At 53.1% G+C, this 20,656-nt stretch overlaps 2 protein-coding genes across 6 annotated transcripts in view; both read left to right on the forward strand.

The window, feature by feature from the left end:
• LOC144481885 (activin receptor type-1-like) overlaps positions 1-16,668 on the forward strand; it is a 125,852-nt gene extending 109,184 nt beyond the window's left edge. For all 5 annotated transcript variants that reach the window (XM_078201041.1, XM_078201040.1, XM_078201039.1 and 2 more), the window contains 2 exons: positions 8,320-8,450; positions 15,912-16,668. In XM_078201041.1, the coding sequence (XP_078057167.1) occupies positions 8,320-8,450; positions 15,912-16,055 (275 nt within the window). In that variant the 3' untranslated portion in view covers positions 16,056-16,668. The remainder of the gene's footprint in view (positions 1-8,319; positions 8,451-15,911) is intronic.
• Positions 1-20,656, forward strand: part of LOC144481893 (Golgi reassembly-stacking protein 2-like) — a 739,438-nt gene that overhangs the window by 560,860 nt on the left and 157,922 nt on the right. The gene's annotated exons all lie outside the window — the stretch shown is intronic.

Genomic DNA, 20,656 nt, shown 5'->3' on the forward strand with positions numbered 1-20,656 from the left:
TACACATCTTTGGACAGTTAGGGGCAATTTAGCATGGCCAATCCACCTAACCTGCACATCTTTGGACACTAAGGGGCAATTTAGCATGGCCAATCCACCTAACCTGCACATCTTTGGACACTAAGGGGCAATTTAGCATGGCCAATCCACCTAACCTGCACATCTTTGGACACTAAGGGGCAATTTAGCATGGCCAATCCACCTAACCTGCACATCTTTGGACACTAAGGGGCAATTTAGCATGGCCAATCCACCTAACCTGCACATCTTTGGACACTAAGGGGCAATTTAGCATGGCCAATCCAACTAACCTGCACATCTTTGGACACTAAGGGGCAATTTAACATAGCCAATCCACCTAACCCGCACATCTTTGGACACTAAGGGGCAATTTAGCATGGCCAATCCACCTAACCTGCACATCTTTGGACACTAAGGGGCAATTTAGCATGGCCAATCCACCTAACCTACACATCTTTGGACACTAAGGGGCAATTTAGCATGGCCAATCCACCTAACCTACACATCTTTGGACACTAAGGCGCAATTTAACATGGCCAATCCATCTAACCTGCACATCTTTGAACACTAAGAGGTAATTTAGCATGGCCAATCCGCCTAACCTGCACATCTTTGTACACTAAGGGGCAATTTAGCATGACCAATCCACCTAACCTGCACATCTTTGGACACTAAGGGGCAATTTAGTATGGCCAATCCACCTAACCTACACATTTTTGGACACTAAGGGGCAATTTAGCATGGCCAATCCACCTAACCGACACATCTTTGCAGTGTGGGAGGAAACCGGAGCACCCGGAGGAAACCACGCAGACACTGGGGAGAATGTGCAAATTCCACACGGACAGTGACCCAAGCTGGTAATCGAACCTGGGTCCCTAGCAGCAGTGCTAACCACTGTGCTACCGTGCATGTTCCATGCCCTCTAATCGTGGTGAGCGAAGTTTTATACGTCACATTGCTTTCATAAACAAAAAGAACACATGGGTGATTTTTAAACCCGATCCGTCCAGCGGGTAGCTGATGGACAGGAACATCAGGCTGTAGTGTAGACCCCATCTGGCTCCCCTCAGACGATTGAGGTTAAAACTGGCCCTCGACCCCCTCACTTTCGTTCCACGGCTCCCAAATGACAAAGGGATTCCTGTCTGGACAGCAATGCTCTGCTTAGACAGGCATCGGAGTGTGGCAACTAGGGGATTTTCACAGCAACTTCATTGAGGTGTTAATGTAAGCCTACTTGTGACACTAATAAATAAACTATAAAAAGCTTAAGACTTAGGGGACAGCTCAACATCGGACTGATTAGAAATGATTTTTTATTGATTTGATTTATTATTGTCACATGTATTGGGAAAAATATTGTTTCTTGTGCGCTATACAGACAAAGCATACCATTCATAGAATACATAGGGGAGAAGGAAAGGAGAGGGTGCAGAATGTAGTGTTACAGTCACAGATTGGGTGTGGAGAAAGATCAACTTAATATATGGTAGGTCCGTTCAGAAGTCTGATGACATTTATTGCCCATCCCTAGTTGCCCGAGGGCAGTTGAGAGTCAACCACATTGCTGTGGCTCTGGAGTCACATGTAGGCCAGACCGGGTAAGGACGGCAGATTTCCTTCCCTAAAGGACATTAGTGAACCAGATGGGTTTTTACAACAAGCCGATTGCTTTTTCAGGCTGGATATCAGGTGGGGAAGGGAGTCGGAGGAGGGTGCCCTCTGTAAATCCAGCGGGCAATCTGCCTCCCTGCCCACTCCTCTCCCCACTGCAATTCCACCATTTAACTGGCAGCCCCATTCTCAGCAGCCATGCCCAGCAGGTTTTCACCACATCGAATGTCCCCCAACCGACTCCTGAGCCCCCCACCCCCCCGCCCCCGTCACCCAGTCCAGTTAAGGGTCCTCCCAGGTTGCCCGTCACTCAACCACCCTCCCCTCCACCTTCCCCTCAGCCCAATGCTGGCCTGGAGGATCACACTGGATTGGCATAGGGCGCATAAGAGGGTGGGTGGAGAGAGCCATTGCTTGGCACAGGGGGGCATGAGGGGCACAGAGAGTGTGTGGAGGGTGTGAGTGGTGAGGGCTGGAGGGCCTTTCTGTTTTGACTATACCTAGGACAAAGGTCCACAGTGCAGAGGTGGGCCCCCCCTTGGCGCCCTGCAACATTTGCAACGGGCTCTAAACATTCCCGGTTCCCAACCGACGCCCATGCCCGCCCCTGCCCGAAAATCCCGGCTTTGCAGGCACTTTCTCCCGAGTTGGGACCCCAATTCCCGCTGCTACCTGATGAAAGCCCAGGCCTCCAGGGGTCTGTGTGTGTGGCTCAATCCCACAAGGAGCAGAGCATTTCCCAACTAAACCACTAGGGGGCACTCTGTGCTTAGCTTTCAGAAGAGGTTGATGGGAAAATGTCACACAAGGTCAGCTTGTTGCTAAAAATACCGCAGGAAGATCTGTCACTGCTTTATTCATGATGTGGAGATGCCGGCGTTGGACTGGGGTAAACACAGTAAGAAGTCTCACAACACCAGGTTAAAGTCCAACAGGTTTATTTGGTAGCAAATACCATAAGCTTTCGGAGCGCTGCCCCTTCGTCAGATGGAGTGGTTATCCACTCCATCTGACGAAGGAGCAGCACTCCGAAAGCTTATGGTATTTGCTACCAAATAAACCTGTTGGACTTTAACCTGGTGTTGTGAGACTTCTTACACTGCTTTATTCGCCACCTTTGTGTTGACTTGCTTTCCGCTGCCGAGACTCTCCACTCTGGAAATATCCTCCCGACACCACCCTGTCCCTCACACTGCTGAAAACCAACTTTGTTCACCTGCCCTAATATGCCCTTATAGCATGGCCAATCCACCTTTTCAGACCATCTTTGGAGTGTGGGAGGAAACCGGAGCACCCGGAGGAAACCCACGCAGACACGGGGAGAATGTGCAAACTCCTCACAGACAGTGACCCAAGCCGGGAATCGAACCTGGTTCCATGGCGCTGTGAGGCAGCAGTGCTAACCACTGTGCCACCGTGCCATCCCTTAGTGTACAAAGATGTGCAGGTTAGGTGGATTGGCCATGCTAAATTGTCCCTTAGTTTAAGTATCAGTGTCACAAGTAGGTTTACATTAACACTGCAATGAAGTTACTGTGAAAATCCCCTAGTCGCCACACTCCTGTTCGGGTACACTGAGGGAGAATTTAGCACGGCCAATCCACCTAACCAGCACGTCTTTCGGACTGTGGGAGGAAACTGGAGCACCCGGAGGAAACCCACGCAGATACGGGGAGAACATGCAGACTCCACACAGACAGTGAACCAAGCCGGGAATCAGACCCGGGTCTCTGGTGCTGTGAGGCAGCAGTGCTAACCACTGTGCCACCGTGCTGCGCTTGCTCTGAGTCACAGGTTGTGGTTCAAGTTCTTTTTCCAGAAACAAAAGTTCTGGATCGAGACTGACACTCCAGTGCGGCACTGACAGGGTGCAGCACTGACAGGACGTGGCACTGACAGGGTGCAGCACTGACAGGACGCGGCACTGACAGGACGCGGCACTGACAGGACGCGGCACTGACAGGGTGCAGCACTGACAGGACGCGGCACTGACAGGACGCGGCACTGACAGGGTGCAGCACTGACAGGACGCGGCACTGACAGGGTGCAGCACTGACAGGACGCGGCACTGACAGGACGCGGCACTGACAGGGTGCAGCACTGACAGGACGCGGCACTGACAGGACGCGGCACTGACAGGGTGCGGCACTGACAGGACGCGGCACTGACAGGGCGCGGCACTGACAGGGCGCGGCACTGACAGGACGCGGCATTGACAGGACGCGGCACTGACAGGGAGCGGCACTGACAGGGTGCGGCACTGACAGGACGCGGCACTGACAGGACGCGGCACTGATAGGACGCGGCACTGACAGGGTGCGGCACTGACAGGGTGCGGCACTGACAGGACGCGGCACTGACAGGGTGCGGCACTGACAGGACGCGGCACTGACAGGACGCGGCACTGACAGGACGCGGCACTGATAGGACGCGGCACTGACAGGGCGCGGCACTGACAGGGTGCGGCACTGACAGGGCGCGGCACTGACAGGGCGAGGCACTGACAGGGTGCGGCACTGACAGGGCGCGGCACTGACAGGGTGCGGCACTGACAGGACGCGGCACTGACAGGACGCAGCACTGACAGGACGCGGCACTGACAGGACGCGGCACTGACAGGACGCAGCACTGACAGGGCGAGGCACTGACAGGACGCGGCACTGACAGGACGCGGCACTGACAGGGCGCGGCACTGACAGGGCGAGGCACTGACAGGGCGAGGCACTGACAGGACGCGGCACTGACAGGGCGAGGCACTGACAGGGCGAGGCACTGACAGGACGAGGCACTGACAGGACGCGGCACTGACAGGGTGCGGCACTGACAGGGCGAGGCACTGACAGGGCGAGGCACTGACAGGACGCGGCACTGACAGGACGCGGAACTGACAGGGTGCGGCACTGACAGGGCGAGGCACTGACAGGACGCGGCACTGACAGGGTGCAGCACTGACAGGGCGAGGCACTGACAGGACGTGGCACTGACAGGGTGCAGCACTGACAGGACGCGGCACTGACAGGACGCGGCACTGACAGGACGCGGCACTGACAGGGTGCAGCACTGACAGGACGCGGCACTGACAGGACGCGGCACTGACAGGGTGCGGCACTGACAGGACGCGGCACTGACAGGGCGCGGCACTGACAGGGCGCGGCACTGACAGGACGCGGCATTGACAGGACGCGGCACTGACAGGGAGCGGCACTGACAGGGTGCGGCACTGACAGGACGCGGCACTGACAGGACGCGGCACTGATAGGACGCGGCACTGACAGGGTGCGGCACTGACAGGGTGCGGCACTGACAGGACGCGGCACTGACAGGGTGCGGCACTGACAGGACGCGGCACTGACAGGACGCGGCACTGACAGGGCGCGGCACTGACAGGGTGCGGCACTGACAGGGCGCGGCACTGACAGGGCGAGGCACTGACAGGGTGCGGCACTGACAGGGCGCGGCACTGACAGGGTGCGGCACTGACAGGACGCGGCACTGACAGGACGCAGCACTGACAGGACGCGGCACTGACAGGACGCGGCACTGACAGGACGCAGCACTGACAGGGCGAGGCACTGACAGGACGCGGCACTGACAGGACGCGGCACTGACAGGGCGCGGCACTGACAGGGCGAGGCACTGACAGGACGCGGCACTGACAGGGCGAGGCACTGACAGGGCGAGGCACTGACAGGACGAGGCACTGACAGGACGCGGCACTGACAGGGTGCGGCACTGACAGGGCGAGGCACTGACAGGACGCGGCACTGACAGGACGCGGCACTGACAGGGCGAGGCACTGACAGGACGCGGCACTGACAGGACGCGGCACTGACAGGGTGCGGCACTGACAGGGCGAGGCACTGACAGGACGCGGCACTGACAGGGTGCAGCACTGACAGGGCGAGGCACTGACAGGACGCGGCACTGACAGGACGCGGCACTGACAGGACGCGGCACTGACAGGACGCGGCACTGACAGGACGCGGCACTGACAGGGCGCGGCACTGACAGGACGCGGCACTGACAGGGTGCGGCACTGACAGGACGCGGCACTGACAGGACGCGGCACTGACAGGACGCGGCACTGACAGGACGCGGCACTGACAGGGTGCGGCACTGACAGGGCGCGGCACTGACAGGGCGAGGCACTGACAGGGTGCGGCACTGACAGGGCGAGGCACTGACAGGACGCGCCACTGACAGGACGCGGCACTGACAGGGCGAGGCACTGACAGGGCGCGGCACTGACAGGGTGCAGCACTGACAGGGCGCGGCACTGACAGGACGCAGCACTGACAGGACGCGGCACTGACAGGGTGCGGCACTGACAGGACGCAGCACTGACAGGGCGAGGCACTGACAGGACGCGGCACTGACAGGGCGCGGCACTGACAGGGCGAGGCACTGACAGGACGCGGCACTGACAGGGCGAGGCACTGACAGGGCGCGGCACTGACAGGGCGAGGCACTGACAGGGCGAGGCACTGACAGGGCGCGGCACTGACAGGACACGGCACTGACAGGACGCGGCACTGACAGGGCGAGGCACTGACAGGACGAGGCACTGACAGGACGCGGCACTGACAGGGCGAGGCACTGACAGGGCGCGGCACTGACAGGACGAGGCACTGACAGGGTGCGGCACTGACAGGGCGCGGCACTGACAGGGCAAGGCACTGACAGGACGAGGCACTGACAGGACGCAGCACTGACAGGGCGCGGCACTGACAGGGCGAGGCACTGACAGGACGCGGCACTGACAGGGCGAGGCACTGACAGGGCGCGGCACTGACAGGGCGAGGCACTGACAGGGCGAGGCACTGACAGGGCGCGGCACTGACAGGACGCGGCACTGACAGGACGCGGCACTGACAGGGCAAGGCACTGACAGGGTGCGGCACTGACAGGGCGAGGCACTGACAGGGCGCGGCACTGACAGGACGAGGCACTGACAGGGTGCGGCACTGACAGGGCGCGGCACTGACAGGGCGCGGCACTGACAGGGTGCAGCACTGACAGGGCGCGGCACTGACAGGACGCGGCACTGACAGGACGCGGCACTGACAGGGTGCAGCACTGACAGGGCGCGGCACTGACAGGGTGCGGCACTGACAGGACGCGGCACTGACAGGGTGCGGCACTGACAGGACGCGGCACTGACAGGGTGCAGCACTGACAGGGTGCAGCACTGACAGGACGCGGCACTGACAGGACGCGGCACTGACAGGGCGCGGCACTGACAGGACGCGGCACTGACAGGGTGCAGCACTGACAGGACGCGGCACTGACAGGACGCGGCACTGACAGGGTGCGGCACTGACAGGACGCGGCACTGACAGGACGCGGCACTGACAGGACGCGGCACTGACAGGACGCGGCACTGACAGGGCGCGGCACTGACAGGGTGCGGCACTGACAGGGTGCGGCACTGACAGGACGCGGCACTGACAGGACGCGGCACTGACAGGACGCGGCACTGACAGGGCGCGGCACTGACAGGATGCGGCACTGACAGGGTGCGGCACTGACAGGGTGCGGCACTGACAGGACGCGGCACTGACAGGGTGCGGCACTGACAGGACGCGGCACTGACAGGACGCGGCACTGACAGGGTGCGGCACTGACAGGGTGCAGCACTGACAGGGTGCAGCACTGACAGGACGCGGCACTGACAGGACGCGGCACTGACAGGACGCGGCACTGACAGGGTGCGGCACTGACAGGACGCGGCACTGACAGGACGCGGCACTGACAGGGCGCGGCACTGACAGGACGCGGCACTGACAGGACGCGGCACTGACAGGACGCGGCACTGACAGGACGCGGCACTGACAGGGCGCGGCACTGACAGGGTGCGGCACTGACAGGATGCGACACTGACAGGGTGCAGCACTGACAGGACGCGGCACTGACAGGACGCGGTACTGACAGGGTGCGGCACTGACAGGATGCGGCACTGACAGGGTGCAGCACTGACAGGACGCGGCACTGACAGGGTGCAGCACTGGCAGAGATGCTGCCTTTCAATGATGCCCTGTCTGCCCTATCGGGTAGTCACAAAATACCCCGTGGCACTGTTTCGAAGAACAGCAGGGGATCCTGGCCAATATTTACACCTCAATCAACGTCACAAAAACAGATTACTCAGTCATTATCTCAAGGCTGCTTTTGATTTGATTTGATTTATTGTCACATGTATTGGGATACAGTGAAAAGTATTGCTTCTTACGCGCTGTACAGACAAAGCATACCGTTCATAGAGTACATAGGGGAGAAGGAGTAGAGAGGGTGCAGAATGTAGTGTTACAGTCAGAGAAGAAATCATTGGGGTGGGATTTTCCGGCTGCGCTCGCCCCAAGACTGGAAAATCCCGCCCAACGCCAATGCACCTTTGCATGTTCTGACTCCCGCCGCTCCCCGCACGCTACGATTCCCGTTGCGAGCGGGATGGGAAAATTCCCCCCATTGTCTGGTTTCAAGAAGAAATTGGATATCGCTCTAAAGGGATCAAGGGATATGGGGGGAAAAGGGGGGATCAGGACATTGAACTGGATGATCAGCCATGATCAGAATGAATGACGGAGCAGGCTCGAAGGGCCGAATGGTCTCCTCCTGCTCCTAGTTTCTATGGTTCTATGAGTTGATTCAAGTAATTCTAATTGATCTTTGTGTTGACTGCAGGAATCACAGAAGAGTACAAGCCTCCATTTTATGATGTGGTTCCCACTGACCCCAGTTTCGAGGACATGAGGAAAGTTGTCTGCACGGATCACCAGAGACCCAACATTCCCAACAGATGGCTCTCCGACCCGGTACGGAACTGATCATTTCTGCATTCCCTGTATTGTTGTCTTGGTAAAGTCCAGCGAGCAAACAGCCGTGTGCAATGATACAACTGCTGATGCATTGGGGCAAGGGACAATTTAGCACGGCCAATCCACCTCACCGACACATCTTTGGACACTAAGGGGCAATTTAGCATGGCCAATCCACCTAACCTACACATCTTTGGACACTAAGGGGCAATTTAGCATGGCCAATCCACCTAACCGACACATCTTTGGACACGAAGGGGCAATTTAGCATGGCCAATCCACCTAACCGACACATCTTTGGACACGAAGGGGCAATTTAGCATGGCCAATCCACCTAACCGACACATCTTTGGACACTAAGGGACAATTTAGCACGGCCAATCCACCTAACCGACACATCTTTGGACACGAAGGGGCAATTTAGCATGGCCAATCCACCTAACCGACACATCTTTGGACACGAAGGGGCAATTTAGCATGGCCAATCCACCTAACCGACACATCTTTGGACACTAAGGGACAATTTAGCACGGCCAATCCACCTAACCGACACATCTTTGGACACTAAGCGACAATTTAGCACGGCCAATCCACCTAACCGACACATCTTTGGACACGAAGGGGCAATTTAGCATGGCCAATCCACCTAACCGACACATCTTTGGACACTAAGGGACAATTTAGCATGGCCAATCCACCTAACCTACACATCTTTGGACACTAAGGGGCAATTTAGCACGGCCAATCCACCTAACCGACACATCTTTGGACACTAAGGGACAATTTAGCATGGCCAATCCACCTAACCGACACATCTTTGGACACGAAGGGGCAATTTAGCATGGCCAATCCACCTAACCGACACATCTTTGGACACTAAGGGACAATTTAGCATGGCCAATCCACCTAACCTACACATCTTTGGACACTAAGGGGCAATTTAGCACGGCCAATCCACCTAACCGACACATCTTTGGACACTAAGGGACAATTTAGCATGGCCAATCCACCTAACCGACACATCTTTGGACACGAAGGGGCAATTTAGCATGGCCAATCCACCTAACCGACACATCTTTGGACACTAAGGGACAATTTAGCATGGCCAATCCACCTAACCTACACATCTTTGGACACTAAGGGGCAATTTAGCATGGCCAATCCACCTAACCTGCACATCTTTGGACACTAAGGGGCAATTTACCATGGCCAATCCACCTCACCGACACATCTTTGGACACCAAGGGGCAATTTAGCATGGCCAATCCACCTAACCTGCACATCTTTGGACACTAAGGGGCAATTTAGCATGGCCAATCCACCGAACCTACACATCTTTGGACACTAAGGGGCAATTTAGCATGGCCAATCCACCGAACCTACACATCTTTGGACACTAAGGGGCAATTTAGCATGGCCAATCCACCGAACCGACACATCTTTGGACACTAAGGGGCAATTTAGCATGGCCAATCCCCCTAACCTACACATCTTTGGACACTAAGGGGCAATTTAGCATGGCCAATCCACCTAACCTGCACATCTTTGGACACTAAGGGGCAATTTAGCATGGCCAATCCACCGAACCTACACATCTTTGGACACTAAGGGGCAATTTAGCATGGCCAATCCACCGAACCTACACATCTTTGGACACTAAGGGGCAATTTAGCATGGCCAATCCACCTAACCGACACATCTTTGGACACTAAGGGACAATTTAGCATGGCCAATCCACCTAACCTACACATCTTTGGACACTAAGGGACAATTTAGCATGGCCAATCCACCTAACCTGCACATCTTTGGACACTAAGGGGCAATTTAGCATGGCCAATCCCCCTAACCTACACATCTTTGGACACTAAGGGGCAATTTAGCATGGCCAATCCACCTAACCTACACATCTTTGGACACTAAGGGGCAATTTACCATGGCCAATCCACCTCACCGACACATCTTTGGACACCAAGGGGCAATTTAGCATGGCCAATCCACCTAACCTGCACATCTTTGGACACTAAGGGGCAATTTAGCATGGCCAATCCACCGAACCTACACATCTTTGGACACTAAGGGGCAATTTAGCATGGCCAATCCACCGAACCTACACATCTTTGGACACTAAGGGGCAATTTAGCATGGCCAATCCACCGAACCGACACATCTTTGGACACTAAGGGGCAATTTAGCATGGCCAATCCCCCTAACCTACACATCTTTGGACACTAAGGGGCAATTTAGCATGGCCAATCCACCTAACCTGCACATCTTTGGACACTAAGGGGCAATTTAGCATGGCCAATCCACCGAACCTACACATCTTTGGACACTAAGGGGCAATTTAGCATGGCCAATCCACCGAACCTACACATCTTTGGACACTAAGGGGCAATTTAGCATGGCCAATCCACCGAACCGACACATCTTTGGACACTAAGGGGCAATTTAGCATGGCCAATCCCCCTAACCTACACATCTTTGGACACTAAGGGGCAATTTAGCATGGCCAATCCACCTAACCTGCACATCTTTGGACACTAAGGGGCAATTTAGCATGGCCAATCCACCTCACCGACACATCTTTGGACACTAAGGGGCAATTTAGCATGGCCAATCCACCTAACCTGCACATCTTTGGACACTAAGGGGCAATTTAGCATGGCCAATCCACCTAACCTGCACATCTTTGGACACTAAGGGGCAATTTAGCATGGCCAATCCACCTAACCTACACATCTTTGGACACTAAGGGGCAATTTAGCATGGCCAATCCACCGAACCGACACATCTTTGGACACTAAGGGGCAATTTAGCATGGCCAATCCACCTCACCGACACATCTTTGGACACCAAGGGGCAATTTAGCATGGCCAATCCACCTAACCTGCACATCTTTGGACACTAAGGGGCAATTTAGCATGGCCAATCCACCGAACCTACACATCTTTGGACACTAAGGGGCAATTTAGCATGGCCAATCCACCGAACCGACACATCTTTGGACACTAAGGGGCAATTTAGCATGGCCAATCCCCCTAACCTACACATCTTTGGACACTAAGGGGCAATTTAGCATGGCCAATCCACCTAACCTGCACATCTTTGGACACTAAGGGGCAATTTAGGATGGCCAATCCACCTAACCTGCACATCTTTGGACACTAAGGGACAATTTAGCATGGCCAATCCACCTAACCTGCACATCTTTGGACACTAAGGGGCAATTTAGCATGGCCAATCCACCCAACCTACACATTTTTGGACTGTGGGAGGATGCTACAGGGCTATGGGCTGGGTGTAGTAAGGTGGGATTAGAAAGGGCACCTGGGTGTCCCAGGACTGGCTTGGACAAGATGGGCCGAATGGCCTTCTCCTGTGCTGTAAACCTTTCTATGGGCAGCCTGGATTTTGCGGCCAAGCTCTGGAGTGGGACTCGAACCTGCAACCTGCTGACCCGCAGGTGTGAATGTGTTTCCCGCTGTGTGATGCCTGATACAAAATTCAACCGACTATGCCAGCCAGAAATGCGAGCATTTATCATGTCCATGTCAACACTGGTTCTCTATGCTGATGACAACTCGCAATGGGATTTGTTAGAATTTGACCTTCCCAGCCACAGATTAGCCACCTCCTCTGTCAGAACTACAGAACAGGATCCTTTGTCACATCCAGTTTGGCTTCCTGCTCCGATTCCATCTCCCCCTTCCCTGGAGGCATCGATTCCTTCTCGGAGAAGAATTCCGTGCCTGCTGGCACAGCACAGGAGGAGGCTACTCGACCCATTATGTCTGTGCCAGCCATCAAAGAATTGTCCAGTCTTTCCAGTCCCTGGTCTGTATCCCTGTGAGTTACAGCATTTCCCAGTGTATTCCCAAGTATTTCTTGAACAAGCAATGAGAGTTTCTGGGCGGGAGTTTCCAACCACACTCGCCCCAAGACCGGAAAATCCAGTCCGAGATCAATGGATCTTTGCATGATCCGTGTCTCGTGCGCTACGATTCCCATGGAGGGCAGGACGAGCAAATTCCGCCCTCTGCTTCTCAAGCCCTTTCGGGCAGTAAGTCCCCACCTCCCTCTGGGTGAAAGAAAAATTACTCCCAATCTATGCCTCTCCCATCCTTGTAAATCCCCTCTGAAATGCGTTCCCATCCTTCCCGGAATGTAGGCCAGAATTTTCTGGCCGTTCGCACCGGCGGGATTCTCCGGTCGGCGAAGTCAATGGGAATTCCCATTCCCATTGGTGGCACAGTTTACTTATTAGTGTCACAAGTAGCCTTACATTAACACTGCACTGAAGTTACTGTGAAAATCCCCTAGTCGCCACACTCCTGTTCGGGTACACTGAGGGACACTTTAGCGTGGCCAGTGCTCCTAACTGCATCTTTGGACACTAAGGGGCAATTTACCATGGCTAGGGTGGCACGGTAGCACAGTGGTTAGCACTGCTGCCTCACAGCGCTAGGGACCTGGGTTCGATTCCCGGCTTGGGTCACTGTCTGTGTGGAGTTTGCACATTCTCCTCGTGTCTGCGTGGGTTTCCTCCGGGTGCTCCGGCTTCCTCCCACAGTCCAAAGGTGTGCGGGTTAAGTTGATTGGCCGTGCTAAAATTGCCCCTTAGTGTCCTGAGATGCGTAGGTTAGAGGGATTAGCGGGTAAAATATGTGGGGATATGGGGGTAGGGCCTGGGTGGGATTGTGGTCGGTGCAGACTCGATGGGCCAAATGGCTTCTTTCTGCACTGTAGGGTTTCTATGATTCTATGACTGCAGCGGGACTGGAGAATCCTGTCACGAGCAAACAATGCTCCACCTCCCGCCAGTGTGAAACACGCACCTGGGAAGCCAGAGAATCTCGCCTCAGGTGTCTAGAACCAAATGTAATACTCTATAACTGTGGGCTAACTTGTGTTTTGTACACCTCGAGCACAACCTCTCTGATTCTTAAGCTCTAGGCTTCAACCTTCTGAACCACTTTATCATCTGTACAGCCACCTTCAGGGACATGTGGATATTCACTCCAAGGTCCCTCTGCTTCTCTACTCATTCAGTATCCTGCCATTTATTGTATATTCCCTTGACATTTTGTCCACCCCAAAATGGTCAACATTTACCAGACAACTCCTGAAAAGAAAACGGGATGATATAGTCATTTATTTCATTTTTTTTGTCTGTGGGATCTTGCTGTGTGCAAATTTGCCACCCCCCACCCCCTGCCTCCCCTGCCCACGTTGCGGCAGTGACTACATTTCAAAAGCACTCCACTAGTTGGAAAACGCTTCAGGATCTCCTGAGGTTGGGAAGGGCACTACGCAAATGCCAGCCTTTAGCGGAAGTTTTCCAGCCCTTCCCACCGGCGGCATCTTCCAGTCTTGCCGATGGTGACCCCTCCCTCACTCCCCCTCCCTACTGTGGCACATTCCTCAGCAGCAGAAGGTGTAGGGCACGCAAAACCCCGTAGACATCGGCGGGACTGGAAGATCCCGACACCGGCCAATAGTGGGCCGCCCGCGCCACCGGAATATAGGGAGGGGCTGGAAAATCTCGCCCTTTCTTTTGTTGCAAACTGCTGTCAACCATCACAGGGCAGTTGCAGTTATTGGCCACTATATGGCTGAGTGGAATAGACTTCTAGATTGTCTCCCCAAACACTGTTGCAATTCTTGTTAAGACCCAGATCAGAAGCTCCAAGGTGTTTTATGAAGTTAGCCTAGACCCTAAGTTTTACATTTGATTTTGGCATTAGGGTGAGCATAAGATGTTTCACTCCAGGTATGATTCAAGTGACCCACTGGGAACTTTTATCAAACAAAGTTTATTTAAGAGCACAGTTAAAATATGGCATAACTTTAACGAATTACAAGACTTAAACATGACACAGTATAATCCTTAACAGCTAGCTCTGTTGTTCCAATGTCAAGCAACCCCACAGACATACACCCTTCTTAGGACTTAGCACAGAAAGCAAGTATGCCTCACGTGATGCTCGATCTTCAGCCAAAGACAGAAATCCAGGCCAAACTTCAAACCTTTGACCAAACTTGGCCAACAAAACAGCCAAACTTCAGAGAGGTAAACTTAATCTTGGGAAGCTTCCAAAAACAGCCACACAGAGAACAGAAACTCTAATTCCAGAGAGAGGGAAAAAGCACTGTTGTTTCTCTCCACTTTAAGCTCCGACTGAAAAACGAAACTGAAGATTCCTCTGTAAAGCATAGGTGTCACCAGCCATGTGACATGACCTGTCAATCACCTCCAATCAAGCTCCACTCTGCAATCCTAAAGGACCATTAGAACCACAGAACACTGCATTAATCCAGATCAAAATCAGCATGGTATCAATCATACTGCCTCAGCAACAATAAAGGACATCGGCTGCAGACAACACGGTGCCGATAAATTGCTGCACAAACATCCTGCAGAGAAACATGATTCAAATATATTTCTTATCATAGAATCCCTATAGTGCAGAAGGAGGCCATTCAGCCCATCAAGCCTTCACCGACTGCAATCCCACCCAGGCACTATTCCCATAACCCAACATATTTACCCTGCTAATCCCCCTGACACTAGGGTCAATCTAGCAAGGCCAATCAACCTAACCTGCACATCTTTGGACACTAGGGTCAATCTAACAAGGCCAATCAACCTAACCTACACATCTTTGGACACTAAGAGGCAATTTAGCATGGACAATCCCCCTAACCTGCACATCTTTGGACACTAAGGGACAATTTAGCATGGCCAATCCCCCTAACCTGCACATCTTTGGACACTAAGGGGCAATTTAGCATGGCCAATCCACCTAACCTGTACATCTTTGGACACTAAGGGGCAATTTAGCATGGCCAATCAACCTAACCCACACATCTTTGGACACTAAGGGGCAATTTAGCATGGCCAATCCCCCTAACCCGCACATCTTTGGACACTAAGAGGCAATTTAGCATGGCCAATCCCTCTAACCTGCACATCTTTGGACACTAAGGGGCAATTTAGCATGGCCAGTGCACCTAACCTGTACATCTTTGGACACTAAGGGGCAATTTAGCATGGCCAATCCATCTAACCTGCTCATCTTTGGACACTAAGGGGCAATTTAGCATGGCCAATCCACCTAACATGCACATCTTTGGACACTAAGGGACAATTTAGCATGACCAATCCACCTAACCTGCACATCTTTGGACGGTGGGAGGAAACCGGAGCACCCGGAGGAAACCCACACAGACACGGGGAGAACGTGCAGACTCCACACAGACAGTGACCCGAGCCAGGAATCAAACCCCTGGCGCTGTGAGGCAGCCACTGTGCCACCCATTAAAATCTTAGAGGCACAATAGCGTCACAGCCCATATCGAAAGAAATATCTGTGCACAACGTCAATGGCAATTTGTTCATTTCTGCCTACCCCTCTTTTTTCTGAACCCTGATCTCATGGCTTTATTTGTATCCTTTAGATTCTCTTCTCTCTTGCCAAGGTGATGAAGGAATCCTGGTACCACAACCCCTCTGCCAGACTGACTGCACTCCGCATCAAGAAGACCCTCGGGTCTCTGGCCAACGCGGACAACCTGCTGCACAAACTCAAATCAGGCTGCTAGCACTCCATAACGTGGCTCTCCAACACAGGAAGAAAAGAAAATGTCCTTCCATCTTTTCAGCTGGCCAGTTAGTCCACCACGACCCTGCCTAACGTCCTTTCGAACTTGCCACACACAACCTCTCAGGCATTCGCCCAGCGGTGCGGGCTTTAACACAGCGTGGATTCTGCTTCGAACTGACCTCCGCAAAATCTGTGAGCTGTCGGGATAAAGAGGGTTTTTTTTTTGGGAACTCACTTTGCATCTGTCGTCACGGGAGATATGGAGCAGAGTTTAAAGTTTATTTATTAGTGTCACAACTAGGCTTACATTCACACTGCAATGAAGTTACTGTGAAAATCCCCTAGTCGCCACACTCCTGTTCAGGTACGCTGAGGGACAATTTAGCACGGCCAATGCACCCTAACCAGCACATCTTTGAACATTAAGGGACAATTTAGCATGGCCAATCCACCTAACCTGCACATCTTTGGGCACTAAGGGACAATTTACCATGGCCAATCCACCTAACCTGCACATCTTTGGACCCTAAGGGGCAATTTAGCATGGCCAATCCCCCTAACCTGCATATCATTGGACACTAAGGGACAATTTAGCATGGCCAATCCACCTAACCTACACATCTTTCGGACTGTAGGAGGAAACTGGAGCTCCCGGAGGAAACCCACGCAGACACGGGGAGAACGTGCAGACTCCGCACAGACAGTGACCCGAGCCGGGAATCGAACCCGGGTCCCTGGCACTGTGAGGCAGCAGTGCTAACCACTGTGCCACCCGTGCGAGTTGCACATTTGTCTGCAAGGGATTGTCGGGACTGGATGTCTGATGGCCCTTCTTTTGTGTCCTTCAAGAACTGGGAGCCGCCCACGTGAAGGAGAGATAGATGAATGTAGCCCCCCCCCCTCTCCAATCCCCAGCTCCCACCTTTTCACTGTTGTGTTAGACTTGTGGCTGCACAGCAAGATCCCAGATAGTGACTAAACAGCGTTGCATTGATGGGCTCAAATCAGATGCGAGTGAAGTATTTTACCTCACACTGACAGCTCAGCACCCTTGAATGTTCAGGACATACATGTGTGCACAACATCAGAAGTGGTGTGGTGACAGCAGAAAAGAGTTCCAAAGAACTTACCCACGACGTCTATGAAAGATCAAATGCAGAACTCGCCGAGATGTTTTTAATCCTATTTGAAATATTCGCATTTTATTGGCCAAATGTAAATCAAAGTATGAGAAAGATTTTGCAACGATTTTATCTGCTTGTTGGAACTTGCACCAGTGTCGTCTCGACTGCTTCGCATGTGTCGTACTGTCAAGGAAATGAACAGCTAAGTAGCGCCACCCATTCATTCGTCCCGCCTTGCGACCATTCGGCCCTACAGGATGTGGGATTGGAACCAAAGGGCAGTCAGACTTCAAGACGGGTACGCGGGGGTTGGGGTAGCTGGGAGGTGCGGACTGAAGGTAGGGCCAGTGGGGAAATGGGATACGGGAACTGGTCTGAGGCCAGCTTTGAAACACTCTGTCAGGATAATGTCAATGGGTGGGGGGAGGGGGAAATCCTGAGCATTTTCCGGGATTGAGGCCTGGGATTGTGAGGACACTGCAGGGGTAACATTCTGCAGGTCAGTTAGCATCGGTGGCAGGAAAAGAAGTGGAAATATCCAAACAGGAACATTCTGGACCAAAATCACATCCATGTTATTTATCCAATCAAAGAACAGAAAAGTCCAGCACAGGGACAGGCCCTTCGGCCCTCCAAGCCTGTGCTGATCATGATGCCCTAACTAAACTAAAAAAACCTTCTGTCCTTACTCGGTCCGTATCCCTCTATTCCCTCCCTATTCATGGACCCATTCAGATGCCTCTTAAATGTTGCTAATGTGCCTCTTCCACCACCTCCTCTGGCAGCGCGTTCCAGGCACCCACCACTCTCTGCGTGAAAACCTTCCCCCCGCACATCTCCCTTAAACTTTCCCCCTCTCACCCTGAACCTGTGCCCCCTTGTAATTGACACTTCCACATTGAGGAAAAAGCCTCTGACTATCCACCCTGTCTGTGCCTCTCATCATTTTGTAGACCAGGTCTCCCCTCAGCCTCCGTCTTTCCAGTGAAAACAATCCTAGTTTATTCAACCTCTACTCATAGCCAACACCCTTGAGACCAGGAAACATCCTGGTGAACCTTCTTTGCACTTTCTCCAAAGCTTCCACGTCCTTCTGGTCGTGTGGTGACCAGAACTGCACGCAATCCTGTTAGAATTTTATAAGTTTCTATGAGATCCCCTCTCACTCTTCTAAACTCCAGTGAATAGAATCCTAAACGACTCAGTCTCTCCTCAAATGACAGACCTGCCATCCCAGGAATCAGCCTGGTAAATCCAGGAATCGATGTGTTAATGTAGGGCGGTAATCCATTGTGCCAGTTGATGTCTTTATTGTCGTAGTTTCTTTTGAGAATTTTCGTGTTCCTTTAATTCACAAAACCTGACGGTGGCACAGTGGTTAGCACTGCTGCCTCACAGCGCCAGGGTTCTGGGTTCAATTCCGGCCTCGGGTCACTGTCTTTGCGGAGTCTGCACGTTCTCCCCGTGTCTGCGTGGGTTTCCTCCGGGTGCTCCGGTTTCCTCCCACGGTCCCACGGTCCAAAGATGTGTAGGTTAGGTGAATTGGCCACGCTAAATTGACCCTTAGTGTCCAAAGATGTGAAGGTTAGGTGGATTGGCCATGCTAAATTTCCCCTTAGTGTCCAAAGGTGTGTAGGTTAGGTGGATTGGCCATGCTAACTTTTCCCTTAGTGTCCAAAGATGTGTAGGTTAGGTGAATTGGCCACGCTAAATTGACCCTTAGTGTCCAAAGATGTGAAGGTTAGGTGGATTGGCCATGCTAACTTTCCCCTTAGTGTCCAAAGATGTGCAGGTTAGGTGGACTGGCCATGCTAAATTGCCCCTTAGTGTCCAAAGATGTGGAGGTTAGGTGGATTGGCCATGCTAAATTGTCCCTTAGTGTCCAAAGATGTGGAGGTTAGGTGGATCGGCCATGCTAAATTGACCATAGTGTCAGGGGATTAGCAGGGTAAATGTGTGGGGTTACGGGAATAGGGCCTGGGTGGGATTGTGGTCGGTGGAGACTCGATGGGCTGAATGGCCTCCTTCTGCACTGTAGGGATTCTCTGACCGAACACCCTGAAATCCTGGCAGCCGGTCCCCACAACACAGAGAGAACAGGAATGTGGTACTGACCTCACTGCGGATTGATAATATCCATGTTTCAGGATGGCACCGGAGTGTGGTGACTGTGTGAGCTCTGTATGGTGTGAATTGTATAGATAGCACGCAAAGCAATACTTTTCATTGTATCTCAGTACATGTGACAAAAATAAAACAAATCTAATCAAAAAATCTCAATAAGACCCTCTATTGCCTTGTGGTCCCCAGCGGTGGGCAACTCACGTTCCCGCTCCAAGAGCTATCCGGGTTGTAGGCAACTTCAGAAGAGACACAGGCAATAAGAGTGACCCCACCTCCTCCCCCCGCCATCCGCCCTCTCTCTATCTGGGGTGCTGATACCCGAGTCTGGTTCACAGTTACCACATGTACCCTGTGGAAGTCCATTCGAAGCTGCAGTCCACCGTGCCACCCTGCCTCCAGGGAGAGAGGATTAAGGCAAAGAAATAGGAAAGATAAGAAAGACAAAACATTCACACGGTGGCACAGTGGTTAGCACTGCTGCCTCACAGCGCCAGGGACCTGGGTTCGATTCCTGGCTTGGGTCACTGCCTGTGTGGTGTCTGCACCTTCTTCCCGTGTCTGCGTGGGTTTCCTCCGGGTGCTCCGGTTTCCTCCCACAGTCCAAAGATGTGCAGGTTAGGTGGATTGGCCATGCTAAATTGACCCTTAGTGTCCAAAGATGTGCAGGTTAGGTGGATTGGCCATGCTAAATTGCCCCTTAGTGTCCAAAGATGTGTAGGTTAGGTGGATTGGCCATGCTAAATTGCCCCTTAGTGTCCAAAGATGTGCAGGTTAGGTGGATTGGCCATGCTAAACTGCCCCTTTGTGTTCAAAGATGTGCAGGTTAGGGGGATTGGCCATGCTAAACTGCCCCTTTGTGTTCAAAGATGTGCAGGTTAGGTGGATTGGCCATACTAAATTGCCCCTTAGTGTCCAAAGATGTGTAGGTTAGGTGGATTGGCCATGCTAAATTGCCCCTTAGTGTCCAAAGATGTGCGGGTTAGGTGGATTGGCCATGCTAAACTGCCCCTTTGTGTTCAAAGATGTGCAGGTTAGGTGGATTGGCCATGCTAAATTGCCCCTTAGTGTCCAAAGATGTGTAGGTTAGGTGGATTGGCCATGCTAAACTGTCCCTTTGTGTTCAAAGATGTGTAGGTTAGGTGGATTGGCCATGCTAAACTGCCCCTTTGTGTTCAAAGATGTGCGGGTTAGGTGGATTGGCCATGCTAAATTGCCCCTTAGTGTCCAAAGATGTGTAGGTTAGGTGGATTGGCCATGCTAAACTGCCCCTTAGTGTCCAAAGATGTGTAGGTTAGGTGGATTGGCCATGCTAAACTGCCCCTTTGTGTTCAAAGATGTGCGGGTTAGGTGG

Source organism: Mustelus asterias, chromosome X (genome assembly GCF_964213995.1).
Source record: "Mustelus asterias chromosome X, sMusAst1.hap1.1, whole genome shotgun sequence".
Taxonomy (NCBI): Eukaryota; Metazoa; Chordata; class Chondrichthyes; order Carcharhiniformes; family Triakidae; genus Mustelus; species Mustelus asterias.